At 33.9% G+C, this 18,581-nt stretch overlaps 1 protein-coding gene across 2 annotated transcripts in view; it reads right to left on the bottom strand.

Moving 5' to 3' along the window:
- The window catches only part of Nup205 (nuclear pore complex protein Nup205), a 205,957-nt gene that overhangs the window by 164,605 nt on the left and 22,771 nt on the right, over positions 1-18,581 (bottom strand). Inside the window, exon 1 of one of the 2 annotated variants that reach the window (XM_085813834.1) lies at positions 6,644-6,794. The exons of the other annotated variant lie outside the window; for it this stretch is intronic. Within the exon in view, the coding sequence (XP_085669960.1) occupies positions 6,644-6,674 (31 nt within the window). The 5' untranslated portion in view covers positions 6,675-6,794. Of the gene's footprint in view, positions 1-6,643; positions 6,795-18,581 lie in introns of those variants that run through there. 2 annotated transcript variants of the gene reach the window in all.

Raw genomic sequence — 18,581 nt, 5'->3', positions numbered from 1 at the left:
TTAATTTGTATAACCAAATAAAATTATTCTATAGATTAAACTGCTCTCTCTTCGGAGTTACCGCTGGCAACCATTGTTCCATGTAATATAGATACGACAAAAACAACTGCTGAAAAATTAATTGTTAATAGTATTTTTCTGTCAATTATAATATGGGTTATTTGTCTTGTTTTTTTTAACTACCCTCAGATAAATCTTGATTTTGCCTAATAGCATGAACGTCGCTCTTAGAATTATTCAGGCAAACTGCGAGTTCATCAAACTTCATTCTACGTATAACAAAAGCCCAACTATCTGGCATTCAACTAGATTAGGGTTCTTCAACCTTTCACGCTTGACGGCCACATTAATGAATTCATAAAGATTCGCAGGCCACATGTCTGTCAAAAAAAATAGTGCAGTCAGAAAATTTATATAAAAAAGGGAGGTTTGTTTTGCAAGACTTCAACTGATTCAAAGCGAAGATATAGCATTACAGATTTGTGTATATATATATATATATATATATATACAGTCAAAAGTTGTTAATCCAGACTCGTCGGGATTTTGGCGATTCCGGATTATCGATTTTTTCGGATTATAGATCATCAGTTTAAATCTGGTAAGATGGCATGCAGAAATTATAAAATTAAAAATATGAAACCGTAATTTATGAAATAAAGAACACTTATGATCTAAAGAGAATCAAAATTTACAAAAAAAAAAAAAAAACTTAAAATTTATTTGTTTACTTTATTAAACATTTCTTTCAATGTAAGTTGTTTAAGTTGCTTCATTTTATGTGATAATACTTTTTCTTTAATTCTATAAACAGACATAATTTCTTGTTCAGTTACAAAGTTCCGCTGTTCAAGTCCTATAATTGCTGTGTCGAGAATAACGACTAATTTGTCAATCGAAATTTTTTCATTTTCAATAACCTCTGTGTCACTTTCTTCATGATCAGAAGCAAATTATAATGACAGGGAATTCGATTTAAATCATATCAAAGATGGAGTACATCGAGATGAAATACTACATTTAGTAAGGAATTATAAGCCAAATAAAATAAAAAATCTGCCCTGAAGATAAGGATAGTGCTGACAGATTGACAGATCAACGAATTCATTGCGCGCCAAGGCGTCCCCCCCCGGCAAGCCAAAAATGTTTGGCAAGAAATTTGGCGACTGGAAGGCGCATATCAGAGTAGTTCCAAAAAAAAAAAAAAAGAAAAGAAAACAGAAGAAAAAAATTGGAAGAAAGCAACTAACCAAGAAACCTTCAAACAAAACCAGACAAGATACTATTGGATACTAATATGCATAAGAGGTTCTAAAACCAGAACTGTGTCATTACAAACATTTTGATGTTACTGAAATACGCAAATTCCATTAGTCATACTTTTAATATTTAACTTTCCAAAATATATATGAGATAATATATAATTACTAAATATTATAATATTTATTATAATGGTTGGATCCTACCAGAGCCCACACCCTTGGAGCGCCAACTTATATGGCACGTATTGATGTGTACATGAACAAGGGGAGTGTGCAGTGCCATGTTTGTGCAATTCTGGGATGTTTTTTAAAGTGAAAATAGGTCGATGTGTATTTGGATATCAAGTGTGTGCAATTTTTGACTGGTTATATTCAAGTTGGCGCTTTTGAGAAACCCACGAAGCAGTGGGTGATTCTGCACTTTCCCAGTTTGTCGCCAAGTATGTGGGATCTCCTAAGGATTTGACCATCATAATGAATAAATAATAATAATAAAATGATAATATATAATTAATTAATAATAACCAAACTCGATAATAAAATGGGGAATTGCAGAATCACCCACTGCTTGGCGCATTTTTAAGAATTGCACATACTCGGTATTCATGTACACGTTGACCTATTTTCAGTTAAAAAAACATTCCAGAATGCACAAAAATGGCATTGTGCATACTCTTGACTTTATCCATGTACACATCGACTTATTTTCACTTAAAATGTCAATGAAAATTGACAAAAATCTAATTCTTCTTACTCTTGTCAAAAGCGCCAAACAAAGAAGTGGGCGGCTAATCTTTGAAATATGGTAACAGGTAGTTTGGCGACATTTTGGTAGGTGATAAAGGTTACTACCTAGGACCTTGGGAATAATCTGAGAAGTAGTCAGTTCCGATTACGCATTATTTTGTGTGAGGGAAATGAGAGATCATGAGATATGTCATGTGACATTAATGGACGAATTACAGTTCTTTAATCGGAAAAGGGGGAAAATCTGGAAATTTTGTATTTAGCTTCATTCCGTGTTGTGTGAAACAGTGTTGGTTAATTTTTGGATCCAATGGCCCTGTCTAAAGTGAATTCGAAATGGGTATTTAGTGGGATTGAAAGGGGTAGTAATAATTGTTTTTTAAGGTTGTGCGAGATAGAAGTAAAGATTGCTTATTAAGTTTTATTAAGCGGTATATTCTACCTGGTACAAGAATAATATCCGATTGCTGGAAGTCATATGTCTGTTTGGAGGATGAAGGTTTTCAACATCTAGCTGTGAACCATAAGTATGATTTTAAAGATCCTGAAACAGGCGCACATACGATTACTTTTTATTTAGCGGAGGAAATAAGAAAAGTTTTTCCGCCACGTAATCAAGATTCTGAAAAAGATTAGGTAAGTTAGTATTTTTAATTATTTGAGGATATTATTTTTATGCATTGTTCTAAATGTAAGGAGTAAATAAATTAATATAGTATTATTGGGAAATTGTTATTAGCAATGATTTAGTTTAAAGTAATTAGGATTGTAAGCTAATTTTTATTAATTTAATATATGTGCTTATTTATATTTTAAGTAGTGTTTTTTAATTTAATTATATTTTAATTAAATGATAGTTATTTTGTGAATTATATGTTTGTAGCAATTTGGTATATGTTTCAGTGGAAGTAAATGTGCAAGGAAATAATTTAAGTATTTGTAGCCATTTTTAATGTTTGCGTTATAAATTCATTGGTGACGTTTATAATAGATAATTTAGAGGTAAAAGTTTTTGGATATTTTATTTATATTATACGTGAAATGTACATCCTTGGAAAGGGTATATACTTTTTCGCGATCAGGTAATTTCATATATATGATTTTATCGAGTTTAAAGATTCACAAATGAGAAAATAGCAGTGTAGATGGATAAAGTCAAGAGGGTGAGCAATGCCATTTTTGTGCAATTCGGGGATGTTTTTTAAGTAAAAATAAGTCGACGTGTACATGGTTACTGTGTATGTGCGATTCTGAAAAACGCGGCAAGGAGTTTGCGATTCTGCACTTTTTCCCAATTTTGCAGTTAATATTTGTCATGATTAAGCAGTTTTGTTCCATAAAATTTCTAGCATAAGTGTAATTCGGCTAGCAGATTTTTGGAAAGAGTGTTGAGTAAATAAAAAGAAAAGAAACATGTCGGCGGCGAAAAAAAAAATAGAGGGTTGCTGTAGCAGAGTTTGTCGCCAAATTTTTGCCAAAAAATCGCCAAGTTACCATAATCTAAAGATAACCAAGTGGGCGATTCTGCACCTTAGCCAATAAAATTAGATTCAAGTTTACTAACACAAGCCATGACAGAACCAAATCTTTTTCTAAAAAATGACTAGTTTTTATAATTAGTTTGATGAACAAAATGAAAATTTTTAAGAACATTCCCGTTATCTGGTATCATTCTATTAAGAATAAACCAAATGTTTCATAACTTTAAACATTTCTCATAATTGGAAAAATAGGTACTATTCCGTTTCGAGGACCGTAAAAAAAATTGCAGCGAAAATGTATGTGCATAAGTGCCAAATCTAGCAAAGCATCTATTTAACAACGCACCAAATCAGGCGTACGCGCTGATTTCAGTTTGCATAAGTTTTTATAGTTCTATATTTCTTAAGATGCTATTGAAATACTAGTTTAACTTTTAAATCCTTTTTTGATTTTAAATTATTTTTTGATATCCTATGGATTTAACAATTTGGGAATTGCCTATGATGAAAAGTGTGCAATAGAATTTTGAGCAGAATAACCCACTGCTTGACGCATTTTTAAGAACAGCACACACTCGGTATCCATGTACACATCAACACATTTTCACTTAAAAATCCCAGAATTGCAAAAAAATGGCACTGCGCACACCCTTAACTTTTATCTATATACACATCGACCTACTTTCACTTAAAAAGTAAAAAAAATTGACAAAAATCAAATTGTTTTTACCACTGTAAAAAGCTGCAAACAAATAAGGGGCGATTCTGCACTTTAACCGAGAATATTTTCAAAGAAAAGGCATCATTCATTATGGAAAATTATGTTTGAACAACCTACGAGATGAAATTATGCTTTAGGAAGTATTATATGAAATTAACTTTTCGGCTGATCTTTGGAATATGGTAACTGGTAGTATGGTGACATTTTGGAGGCGATAAAGGTTACTATCTAGGACTTTGGTAATAATGTGAGAAGTACTCAGTTCCGATTATGCATTATTTTGTGTGAGGGAAAAGAGAGATCATGAGATATGTCACGTGACATTAATGGACGAATTACAGTTCTTTAATCGGAAAAGGGGGGAAATCTGGAAATTTTGTATTTAGCTTTATTCTGTGTTGTGTGAAACAGTGTTGGTTAATTTTTGGATCCCATGGCCCTAACTAAAGTGAATTCAAAATGGGTATTTAGGCATTGTGATAAAGATAATTTTGCTTTTTCTTTAGCGGAGGAAGTATGGAGGAAAAATTCGCAGAAAAAATCTTTCAATAATTTTATTGAATGAATTAGAAAAGTGTATCCGCCACGTAATCAAGATTCTGAAGAAGATTAGGTAAGTTAGTATTTTTAATTATTTGAGGATATTATTTTTATGCATTGTTCTAAATGTAAGGAGTAAATAAAGTAATATGGTATTATTGGAAAAGTGTTATTAGCAATGATTTAGTTTAAAGTAGTTAGGACTGTAAGCTAATTTTTATTAATTTAATGTATGTGCTTATTTATATTTTAAGTAGTTTTTTTAAATTTAATTATATTTTAATTAAATGATAGTTATTTTGTGAATTATATGTTTGTAGGAATTTGGTATACGTTTCAGTGGAAGTAAACGTGCATGGAAATAATTTAAATATTTGACACTAAGTATTTGTAACCATTTATAATATTTGTGGTATGAATTCGTTGGTGACGTTTATAATATAATAGATAATTTAGAGGTAAAAGTTTTGGGATATTTTATACGTGGAAACGTTCATCTTTGGAAAGGGTATATACTTTTTTGCGATCAGGTAATTTCATATATGTTCTTTTTACCAGATTTAAAGATTCACAAAATTTTCATGCGCTTTCGCGAAATTTTTCTAATTTATGAGAAAAAAGCAGTGTACATGGATATAGTGAAGAGTGTGCGCAATGCCATTTTTGTGCAATTCTGGGATGTTTTTTTAAGTAAAAATAAGTCGACGTGTACATGGTTTAGTGATATTTTAATTAAATGATAGTTATTTTGTGAATTTTATGTTTGTAGGAATTTGGTATACGACTATATTCAGTTGCGGCTATATTCAGTTGAAGTAAACGTGCATGGAAATAATTTAAATATTTGACACTAAGTATTTGTAACCATTTTTAATGTTTTGTTATGAATTCGTTGGTGACGTTTATAATAGATAATTTAGAGGTAAAAGTTTTTGGATATTTTATTTATATGTGGAAATGTTCATCCTTGGATAGGGTATATACTTTTTCGCGATCAGGTAATTTCATATATGTGCTTTTTACAGAGTTTAAAGATTCAGAAAATTTTCCTGCATTTTCGTGCAAATTTTTGTAATTTATGAGAAAATAGCAGTGTAGATGGATAAAGTCAATAGTGTGCGCAATGCCATTTTTGTGCAATTCTGGGATGTTTTTTTAAGTAAAAATAAGTCGACCTGTACATGGTTACTGTGTATGTGCGATTTTGAAAAACGCGGTAAGGAGTTTGCGATTCTGCACTTTTCCCAATTTTGCAGTTAATATTTGTCATGATTAAGCAGTTTTGTTCCATAAAATTTCTAGCATAAGTGTGATTCGGCTAGCAGATTGTTGGAAAAAGTGTTGAGTAAATAAAAAGAAAAGAAACATGTCTTTACTTCGTGAAGACAAAATGGCGGCGAAAAAAAAAATAGAGGGTTGCTGTAGCAGAGTTGGTCGCCAAATTTTCGCCAAAAAATTGCCAAGTTACCATAATCTAAAGATTAACCAACTTTTCATCTAAATTAAAACATCAATTGTAAATAGTTATTATACTTCCTTTCTTGCGTTAGGGTTGCCGCAATTATTTTTGGCGGCACTGGCATCAACAATAGTTTGGCGATTTTTTACGGCCTTCAAAACCGAATATTACCGAAAAATACAACATACAGAATTTCTACACAACTTATTCATTTTATAACTTGTCTGGAATTCAGCTAGAGCGCTTACTGCTCAGATTTAACTCTAGGCTAAATGTTAGTAAATTTCAGACTATATGAACGTACATAAACAGCAATAATTTATTTTGTGAGCATGAAGAGAAGTTTCCTAACATAAATAAAAATCTTTGTTTCACAATATATAATGTCACAAAGTATTAATCGCTAAATACTGTGAATTAATATGTGACTTACTTAAATTTAGTACAACGTTATCAGAAGCCATTACAAAACGTATAAACAATTTATATATAAACAAAGTTTATAAACTACTACCATGCTCCTCTTCCCGGCATAATTTGAGTTGCCATTACGGTTAACTGCAAAAAGATTTCAAATTAGTCATAAAATTTCCGCGGCTATATTCTAACACTAGTAGTAGTACCCCCCCTAGAAATATTGCACGTTTTGGCAACAAAGCATATCCAAAATCGTCTAACAAAATTTTTTTCTTAAACCAACTATTTATATTTAATTTTTCGTTACAATTGTTTAATCATAATGAAAAATTTAATTTCCTTTAATATTTTTAATATTTTTTCAATTTAAATATAAACTCCTCAGCAAATTTTACCGAATATATTAATTTTATTTTCTTCTGAAATTCCTTAACTCATTATATATATATTAGACCTTTCATTAAATCTAAACACATTTCAGAGTGAAAGTGGAATACTTATTTTCAATAAAGTTTTTTTATAAAATCACAAATATTTATTTAATGTAATTTTCATATTCACCCAAAGAAACTTATCAGAGTAGTAAGTTTTAGGGCCTTATTAACAATTTCTGACGCCAGGAAATTAATATTCAACCCAGATACATCTGTGATGGAAGGATGGCCATTAATTGTCAATAGTCAGTGACTCTCCTAGAATCTCCTTTTATATAAATTAACTGTAACCATATATTCGAATATTGTTGTATTGTTGAACTGCGGTGCTTAACCACCAGGGTGCCTGGGCGCCATAGCCCTACCCCTCATCGAATAACATGATAAAAGTTTCGAATTATGAGAAATGTAACTGAATGTGCTAAATAATTAAATGAGCAAGAGTTTAAATTCATAATTGCTAATAGTTAAATACAAATTTTTTCCTTAAGTACCTAATTACTAATCCATACATAATTAACTATTTTTTAACAACTATTTCACAGAAGAATACATGTACACACAAGAGAAACAAAATACGAAGTGCGACGCCTTAGTGCCACTAGTAAAAACAAAAAGCAATCAGGTGGAAAAAAGAACAATATACAATAAAGAATCTGAGCAACAATTTGCATAACACATATACAAAATTACACATTACTAACATTTAGGATCGCCCTTGGGCGCTTACTGAAATTGGGATCCCTAGTATCATAACAATAGTTAACAACCACAGGATTGTCCAGAAGTTCCTGTTTATCATAAAATGCCCTAGATAGGCGGCAATAAAAATCACAAAGATCCTCTATTCTTAACTCTTTACGAATTTGGCTATTCCGAATGTACCAGGGGGCATTACATATCATACGCAATACCCCGTTTTGGGCAGCTTCTAACTGCCTTCTCAAACTTTTGCACGAGTATGCCCAGACGGGGCATGCATAACTAAGAATTGGACGCAACATGGTTTTGTAAATGAGCAACTTATTATCAATAGATAGAACACTGTTTCGAGCAATTAAGGGGAAGGGTGAAGCTTTACTAGCTCGAAACTTCCTGAGAATATGTGTAACGTGTGGGTTCCATGTAAGAGATTTACTGAGGATCACCCCAAGATAAGAGACCTGCTTGACCCAGGGAATGTCCACACCATACATTTGCAGGTGAGTCGGGAAATTCTTCTTAGTAGTAAACAGTATGGTATGTGTCTTGTCGACATTCACTTTGACTTTCCATTTGGTCAGCCAAGTCTCTAGCGAGTGGATGTGGTGTTGTAGCTGTTGTATTGCTGAACTAACAAATGCACTTTGCGTAAGGATCGCTGTGTGTCTGCATACATGGCTAGTGTTGTGTTGTGTGTAGTGGGGATGTCGTTCACGTAAATATTGAATAGAGTAGGGCCCAGAAGGGATCCCTGTGGAACACCAGCCCGTATAGGCCGGTTTGTGGATAATGAATCAGAAACATGAACGACAAAGTGTCTACCGGTTAGGTAGGATTTAATTATGTTTGTGATGTAGCCTGGGAGTCCCAGGTTGTGTAATTTGTATATGAGGGCATCCAGCCATACTCTATCGAAGGCTTTGGCGACATCTAAGAAAAGTCCACCAGTGACACGATGTTGTTGCATCCCACTGCTTATTAACTCAACAACTCTGTAGAGTTGATGCGTTGTCGAGTGCTTACGCCTGAACCCAAACTGATAGGGTATGAGGATCTTCTGCTCATCCAGGAAGATGTTTAGTCTATGTAGAATAACTGCTTCCACGATTTTGCTAATTGAGCTTAGCAAACTGATTGGTCGGTAACTCTCAGGAGCAGTCGCAGGCTTGTTGGGCTTTAGCAGAGGGACAATCTTGGCAGTTTTCCAACAAGTTGGGAAGTATTGCCATCGTAGTACGATATTCACTAACTTGGTGAAGTAGAGTATTATCTTGACAGGGAAGTGCTTGATCATCTCATTTGTGACACCGTCTACTCCAGGGCTCTTCCTTTTCGCAATTCGCATGATATAGAGACAGACCTCCGATGGCATGGCTGAGATAATGTTGTCTGTGCATGGCTGTGTTGTAAAATTGGAGTGGAAGTCAGCAATAAGCTGTTCAGTGTCTGAGTCTGAAATGTTGTTAATGCAGAACTGAGATTCCAGTTGCTGAGCTAAAAGTTCTGCTTTCTCAGTTCCGGTGTAATGGATCCGTTGAGGGCCGTGAAGGGGCGGAATGGCGTTATAGCATTTTTTGTACCTCTTCACTGCTTTCCATAAGGAGTTATCCTCTGCAGAAAGAGATCTGAGGTAGTTAGTCCAGCGATCTTGTGAGAGTTTATTTGTGAGAAACTTGACCGCTTCGCACAGGCGATTGAAGTTCCTTTTATCATCACGGTGTCTGGTGCGTTGATACGCTCGTCTTGCAGCATTTCTCTCTTTAATCAATAATCTGAGCTCTTGAGGCTTGTGTTTCATACCAGGTTTAACTTCAACTTGTGCTTTCGCATAAGCATTTTGTATATTTTCAGTGAGGTCCTTGAACAAACTATCAATGTCACTCCCCTTGTGTATCGTGGGTAAAGTGTACTGGGTGTTGGAGAGGGCTTTGGCATGCCAGTCTGTACGAAAGGCCCTGGTGTCTGATGTAGTATATCTGCTGAGGTCCAGAATAATCCTAACAGGATTGTGATCACTTGAAAGTTCGTCCAGTACGGAAATATCTAGTGGAGAACTGGTGTTCCGCAACAAGAAAAAATCAATAATTGCGGTGGACCCAGCAGCATACCGTGTTGGGATACTTGGAACTGCCAATTTAAACCGTGCCGACGCGGCCAAGGAATAAATTAGTCTGCCTGTTGCATTAGAAGTGTAGCAGTTCCATGCGCGGTGTCTTGCGTTCAAGTCTCCACCAATAATAACATGTGTACCAAGTGTGAGTAGAATTTCAAGGTCTGTCTGAACGGCAGCCACAGGTCTCATGGGAGGAATGTAGGTGGAGACAAAAGTGTATGGAGTGTTAGTGTCTGTTGTGATGCAGATAGCTGTGGCCTCTACGGCTGAGAGCTGTGGAATGTTCACGTGATAATGGGGAATGCAGCGTTTGACAAGAAGTGCAGTGCCACCTCCACGTGGGCGAGGAACGGTAGTACTTCTGTGCGACTTGTAGGTATAGTAATTTGCCACACACAATGGTATTTTAGGGTCAAGCTTGTGTTCTTGTAGGAAAAATAAGTCGGGACTGTGCTCACTTGCAAAATCCCGCAATTCATTAATCTTATGGAACAAACCATTTGCGTTCCAAGTAATAATACTTAAGTACCTATTGTTTACACTATACATAATTATTCAACATTGGAAAAAACACTGTCAAAAACATTAAATAATATAAACAACTTATCGATTGAATGCTCCGCAGCCCGCAATTCAGGCATGGCTGCCGAGATTTTTTGAAAAACATTCATAACTGTGGTGCCTTTAAAAACATCACACACCTCTTTGATTATTTTGAGAAAGTCCATAAACATACCCGAACCAACAGTAGCACTAGCAGCACCATCACTGCTGACAGTCTGTTTATGCATATCAACATTAAAATTATTAACAGTATTTACAGATCTTTGAACGTCACCCTTGGCTACACTAGCATAACTGCGCCCGGAGGCAACAGCAGAATAACTCAAATTTGCATTAGAAGTACTAGGCATTTTAACACCATTATTTACATTTTCTGAGTTTGCACTCTTATTCACAGTTTTATTTCCGACTATGCGTCGGGGGAATTTCGGACATCCGCGATAATTGGCGGTGTGTCCTTCTTGCAGACAATTACAACAAATAGGAGAGTCTAATTTTTTAACATTACATTTATCAGTACGATGTGCACCCGCACATTTCACACATCTTGGTTGTAGTTTGCAATTTTCACTACTGTGATGGAAGTGTTGGCAGTTGTGACACTGCACAACATTTCCACGCACTTTATAAGGATGTATTTCAACAAAGAAACATAGCAGTTTTTTAACATCATAAATAGATTGCACCCCTGGTACATTCTCTCGAATATTGTTGAGAAAAATCACACGTACTCCCAGGAGGAAGGCGCTGCGATCACCGAGGCAAGCGGCTGGACGTTCGAAGCGCTCCGTAAAAAAGTGAAAAAAAATCCTTTCCCCTTGGTGATTATCAATTAAATTACTTTGAAATACTGATTTTTCTACAATACCTACACGTTTTCAAAAGCTTTTCAGTTGCGATGTTGATGATAATGAAACAGCGGACAATGTGAGGAAGTACTACGAAAGGCTGGAATTTTAAGATAAGTACCCTTCTTTCATCTAAACTCAATCAAATTTCTATAAATATGTGCCTTTAAATCAATAATTTTTAACTTTTAATCAGTTTTTTGCATTAAAAAATACTTGAAATTGCTCATTGCCTGTGGCTTCCTTTGTTAAACAATTCCGAACAGACGCCAACGTTATCAGTTCACGTCTGTCGTCACTTACAAAGCCCCCTTATCTTGCTTTGAAGAATCTCGTGAGAGGGGAAATAGGGGACTCACGGTATCGCGCTATTTCCTCACGGATCCTCTGGATTCTTTTTTTTAGATCGCTTAAATATATATATATATTTGTGTGTGTGTGTGTGTGTGTTTGTGTGTACGGTTGTGTTCTTGTATTGTATTTGGTTCTATCATGTTTGTCTGCTGCTGTTTTTTGAAAAATGTATGAAAATGTTGGGAACGAAAATAGCATAAGTTACTTTAGTTAAATGAATATATACTTTGTATGATGACTTTTGTTGATATCTCAGGATGCAATACATATTACTTTGCATATACTCAGCATACATATTACTTTGTATTTCATGCTAAATACCTTGATACGAAGCAATTTAACACCGTCAATATTTTTTTCTCCCCCAGTAACACATCTATTCATCATTACCAAACACACTCATCACACACACACACTTGTGAGACACTATTTATTGTAAATGAAGACAAATTTTCCTCCTTTTAACTACACTCATGGACACAATCGTATTTTAGGATATTTTCTACTTCTTTTCCTTTTCTTTCTATAGGCCCTTTTTTTTCCCTCTCTATTATTTTTGGGCCATTTATTTTAAATTTTATTTTGTCCCATCGTTTCTTCCTGGCCTTTTGAACTCGTGCAAGATGTACGAAGTTGCCTTTTTACTCTCCTCAAATACGAAATTGCCCCTCTTTCTATATACGTTTCCTTCGCACCTATGCTTGATTTTTCGCCCATCGGTGCAGAAAGACTTAGAGGGTGCAAAACAAGACATCTGTCTACTTTGTCTGTCTGTCTGTCACGTACTCCCCCGTTCTTGTTTTAATGTCATGTATTTTAACCGTAACTGTTTTATAGTTTTGCCTAGGTTGATCTAGCAAAAGTGGCTGCGATCACCGAGGCAAGCGGCTGGACGTTCGAAGCGCTCCGTAAAAAAGTGAAAAAAATTCCTTTCCCCTTGGTGATTATCAATTAAATTACTTTGAAATACTGATTTTTCTACAATACCTACACGTTTTCAAAAGTTTTTCAGTTGCGATGTTGATGAGAATGAAATAGCGGACAATGTGAGGAAGTACTACGAAAGGATGGAATTTTAAGATAAGTACCCTTCTTTCATCTAAACTCAATCAAATTTCTATAAATATGTGCCTTTAAATCAATAAATTTTAACTTTTAATCAGTTTTTCGCATTAAAAAATACTCGAAATTGCTCATTGCCTGTGGCTTCCTTTGTTAAACAATTCCGAACAGACGCCAACGTTATCAGTTCACGTCTGTCGTCACTTACAAAGCCCCCTTATCTTGCTTTGAAGAATCTCGTGAGAGGGAAAATAGGGGACTCACGGCATCGCGCTATTTCCTCTCGGATCCTCTGGATTCTTTTTTTTTTTTTTTTAGATCGCTTAAATATTTTTTGCCTTTAAATAATATTATACCTCACCGAATTTTTCTCATACTGTTCCTTGCTATCTGTTAAATGTCCATATGTAACGGATGGATTATTCGTCACTGCCTTAAATAAATTCTTAGAACTATCAGCTTATATAAACAACAGTGTCCCTCATTGTGTCTCTAGCATTAATTAAGTAGTAATAAATTATGATAGTAAAATAATAAATCTTGTAATGAATTATGATATATAAATTAATAAATACTATGTTTAATTTGTGTTTTATAATACATATACTCAGTAATTTACATACACACACACACACACATACATATATATATATATATATATATATATATATATTTGTGTGTGTGTGTGTGTGTGTTTGTGTGTACGGTTGTGTTCTTGTATTGTATTTGGTTCTATCATGTTTGTCTGCTGCTGTTTTTTGAAAAATGTATGAAAATGTTGGGAACGAAAATAGCATAAGTTACTTTAGTTAAATGAATATATACTTTGTATGATGACTTTTGTTGATATCTCAGGATGCAATACATATTACTTTGCATATACTCAGCATACATATTACTTTGTATTTCATGCTAAATACCTTGATACGAAGCAATTTAACACCGTCAATATTTTTTTCTCCCCCAGTAACACATCTATTCATCATTACCAAACACACTCACCACACACACACACTTGTGAGACACTATTTATTGTAAATGAAGACAAATTTTCCTCCTTTTAACTACACTCAATCGTATTTTAGGATATTTTCTACTTCTTTTCCTTTTCTTTCTATAGGGCCCCCTTTTTTTTTCCTCTCTATTATTTTTGGGCCATTTATTTTAAATTTTATTTTGTCCCATCTTTTCTTCCTGGCCTTTTGAACTCGTGCAAGATGTACGAAGCTCCCTTTTTACTCTCCTCAAATACGGAATTGCCCCTCTTTCTATATACCTTTCCTCGCACCTATGCTTGATTTTTCGCCTATCGGTGCAGAAAGACTTAGCGGGTGCAAAACAAGACATCTGTTTACTTTGTCTGTCTGTCTGTCTATCTAGCAAAAGTTGTAGTAGTTCTTGGTCATGGTTTGATATGTAAAAACGTGCTGTTCCATGTGCGTGAAATTCCATTATTTAATAAAGCCTCTACTTAATTATCATCGGCTTCTCATTCACCTTTTTTTAAATCTTTACAGCAGAGCGCGGTTCTGATATTGAACACGCTGGAGGCAAAGCATTTATATTTGTTTTGTGGAACTTATTTGTTTGGAACAGAATCGCGCGTTAAGTGAAATTTGAAATGGCAGCACGTGATGAGAACACAAAGTATTGTGTTGAGCCGTTTAACGGTAAAAACTTTTCTCTGTTTAAGCGCCGTGTTGAAGCTGTGTTTGCGGTTAAAGAACTTGATAAATATTTAGACGTTGAAGCGGATGAAACGAAAGTTGCTGAAATCAAAGATGCAAAAAAGGCTTACGCATTGCTGCTAACCCTTCTAGATGATGCCATATTGGCGACCATGTCGAGTGAATCTTCTGCATGTGAAATTTGGAGCAGTTTAAAGAATAAATACCATAAGGTGAGTGCAGTTAGTCAAATATTAGTACGAAAGAAATTATCGACACTGAAGAAACGCCGAGATTGCAGTATGCAGTCACATATTAACGAACTGTTGGCTATCGTAAATGAACTGCGGCTTTCGGGTGCTGAAGTCAAAGATATGGATGTGATTATTTATTTGTTGATGTCGCTACCTGCTGAGTACGACATTATTAAATCGACGATTGAGAACCAGCCAAATGAAATGCTTACGCTGAACTTTGTTATGCAAAGGCTCTTGAATGCTGAAGAATTGCAAGGTGAGAGAAATTCTTGCGATTCTCGTATTTCTGACTCAAGTAATAACGTAGCTTTTAGCGCTGATAAGCGTGATATCATCTGCCACAAATGCAAAAGTAAAGGTCATATTGCCAAGCTTTGCAAGAAAAAAATTAGTTTGTTTTGGATGTGGACGCCCAGGGTATTACAGGAAGGATTGCAGATTTAAGCATAAATCAGATTATAGAGAATCGGCTGCCGTAACATTCATGGTTGGTGAGCCTGTTGGAAATTTCATTCTGGATTCTGGAGCATCTACACACATGTGTAATAAAGGTGAGTGGTTTGAAGAAATTAAACCTTTTTCTGGAACTGTTGCATGTGCTTCAAAAAATGAAGTTTTAAAGGTAGAAAGTATTGGTACAGTACCTGGAACATTAAATGGAAGAGAAATATTACTTAAAGATGTGTTATATGTGCCTGAGTTGAACGGTCAATTAATATCTGTGAAGAATATTCAAAAAGCAGGTTACAGTGTAATTTTTAAGAATGATGTAGCTGTTATTGAAAAGAGGAATGAAAAATTTAAGTTTGCTAAACTCAATGAGAAAGGACAGTATGTGAGTCAATTTGAACCTGTTAAAGCTTCAACATACATTGCAAATCATAGTGCAGAATTATGGCACAGGCGCATGGGGCACTCATCTGATAAAATATTAAAAGAAATGGGTTACCTTCAGGCTTTTGTGAAGAGTGCATATTAGCAAAACATTCCAACACTCCTATGAACAAAGGTCCTAGAAGCAGAGAGCATGTGCCGATGAGAATGGTACACACTGACATATGTGGTCCCATTGATCCACCCACTAGGGAAGGTGAAAAGTATTTTCTTACAATCATAGACGATTTTTCTAGATTTACTGAAGTGCATCTCTTAAAGCACAAAAGTGACATAAATGAAGTGTTTAAATTGTTCCTAAAGCAGAATCCTGATGTCTACAAAATTCGGTGTGGTAATGCCAAGGAATACGTGTCTGGTGAACTAGCTCGTCATTGCAAGAAAAATGATGTTATGATAGATCCTGCTCCTCCATATTCACCTCCTTTAAATGGTGTGGCTGAGAGAGCCAACAGATATCTTTTAGAGAAGGCCCAAGCTCTAATATGTGAAGCAAAGCTTTCTAAATCCTTCTGGGGCTATGCTGTACAGACAGCTGCATATCTTAAGAATAGAATTCCAAATCAGATTGTTGAAAATGTACCTTATAAGCTCAAATATGGGAAGCCGCCTGATTTGAATATTATTAAGGTGTTTGGATCTGATGCACATATGAGAGTTCCTGATAACTTAAGAAAGAAATTGGATCCAAAATCAAAAAATATGATTTTTATTGGATACTAGTAGTAAGCGCAGGTAACCGGCCGGCGGAAGTGACGTCACAGAAAAGGGGCGTGGCCTCCGCCATTTTGAATTTCTCCGGAAGTGACGACACCAGCGCCATCTTGTATCACGTGATGGAATGACGTAATCATGTTGAGTTTCGTTTTGATTCTGTGGCAACGATTTTACGTTTTCAAAGTTTTTATTTTTTGTGGCAACGACACTATTTTTTATGTTTATGGCAATGAGCTCTTAACCACGTGTTTGGAATGACATCACTTTTAATTTATTATTTTTAATTATTTGACATGTGATTAATATTATTTTGTTATTTGATTAATTTTTAATACGTCATTAATTTTAACTTTTTAATTATTAACTATTTAGTACATCATTATTTTACTTATTACCTTTAATGAATTTTTGTGGAAATTAATATTATTTTCCCTGAATTTTAAAAGTAACTCCACCGCTGGGATTCGAACTCGCTATCTCTGGGATGGGAGTCTAGCGCTTTACCGCTCGGCTACCCTGTCCTCTTATCAGACTTGTTATTTGAAACTCTCTTTGTGCCTTTGAGTTTTTGCACTATTGATGACATAAGGCTGAAAGTCTGCGCATGCGCTTTGACATGAAAACCCCGTCACACATTTGTTTTTACACGACGGCTAGGATTTCTTTTGGCTTCTTAATCATTACTTTATTCATTGCTGTTTTAAATGTAAGATTTTCCCACGGTTTAATTTTTTATATTATTAAAATATTTTTAATTGTTTTCAAATTTCATCTCATTCTTACTTTTTTTAAGTTATTAGTTAATTTATTAATTTTTATTTTATTTTTTCCCTTTCCCAAACATAAATTTTATTTTTAACTTCAACAAAAGTGAATTTAAATTTTCTTTTTACTTTTTATCTTGCAAAGTTTATTTTTTTTTATATTTAATTTTCTTTTTGGTTTTACAAAAGTAATATTTATTTTTACGAATTGAATTTTTCTTTTCACTTTTTTATTTTGCAAAAGTTTTTTTTTTTTTTTCCCAAAATTTTTTTCTGTTTGTTTTTTTACTTTATTTTAATTTTTTGTTTAACTTTCTTTTTGGTTTTACAAAAGTAATATTTTTATTTACGAATTGAATTTTTCTTTTTCACTTTTTTATTTTGCAAAAGTTTTTTTTTTCCCAAAATTTATTCCTTTTCGTATTTTTACTTTACTTTATTTTAATTTTTTGTTTAAACTTTTTTTTTGGTTTTACAAAAGAAATATTTATTTTTCCAAATTTAATTTTCCTTTCCGCTTTTTATTTTAAAAAAAGTTGTTACTACATTTTTAACTTAATTTTTTTTACAAAAGTAATATTTAGTTTCATAATTTTAATTTTTTTGAGTTTTTTGTTTACACAAATGTTTTTTTGTTACATTTTTATTTTACCCTTAACTTTTTTCCCTTGTTTTAAATACAATACGATGTTACATTTCCATTTCTCCAAAAGTAAACTTACCTACATTTCTGTGTCTTTGAAATTTTAAGCTGGAATTTACATGCATATAACTTCACTAGATAATATTTTCTGTAACATTAAGCCAATATACACAATGCTCTTTCTATATAGTTTAACTGGAATACTACATTTCTTACTTTTTTTACTACTAAGTTGGAGATACTCAGAACTTTTCCTTCTAATGCATTGTACTAACTATTAATGCCTGTATTAACTTTTTTGGCCAACTATACAAAACTTTGTTGATTCCCTTTTACACGTCTTACTTTTATTCAAAGGATTCACCAAACTATGTCTGACAAATGTAATTTTTACACTTTCCATTTACACATTTACCCTTATATTTAACTTATAAAACATATTCATGCTGTATTTCTGATTCCTTTTTCCCACAATAAATACAGACTTACACATGTTTCTTTATTGTAAGACTTACTAACTTTAAAACAAATCTTACAAGGAGCAATAAATTTTCATGGTATGAAGCCCACTCAAACCAATGCATGCAGCATTTCTACCCAGTTAAGTTTAGATACACACTAATAGTACTTCATTTTTTCTTATTTTCCTCTACAGATATTTATACATATATATTCAGAACACTCCCTTTCATTCAGTAAGATTCATTTATACTACTAACACAAATTTTGCTAACTCTTTGAAATATTTTACGAAAATATCTTGTATTTTCTTGCACACATCCTACTTAAATCACCAAACATACACTGAACCTTGATTTTTCCTTCATGTGAAAACGTCACTCGGATTTTTAATATGATTCCACCATTTACCGCAGAACTTTATAAACACTACTCTATTTGAACTTATCACAGCCTAACTCTCTTAACAAGGTACA

The sequence above is a fragment of the Stegodyphus dumicola genome, chromosome 3, assembly GCF_044657685.1.
Source record: "Stegodyphus dumicola isolate Sdum_Otavi_A_Nest chromosome 3, ASM4465768v1".
NCBI classification, from domain to species: domain Eukaryota; kingdom Metazoa; phylum Arthropoda; class Arachnida; order Araneae; family Eresidae; genus Stegodyphus; species Stegodyphus dumicola.
This window is presented reverse-complemented; position numbering and strand designations above follow the sequence as displayed.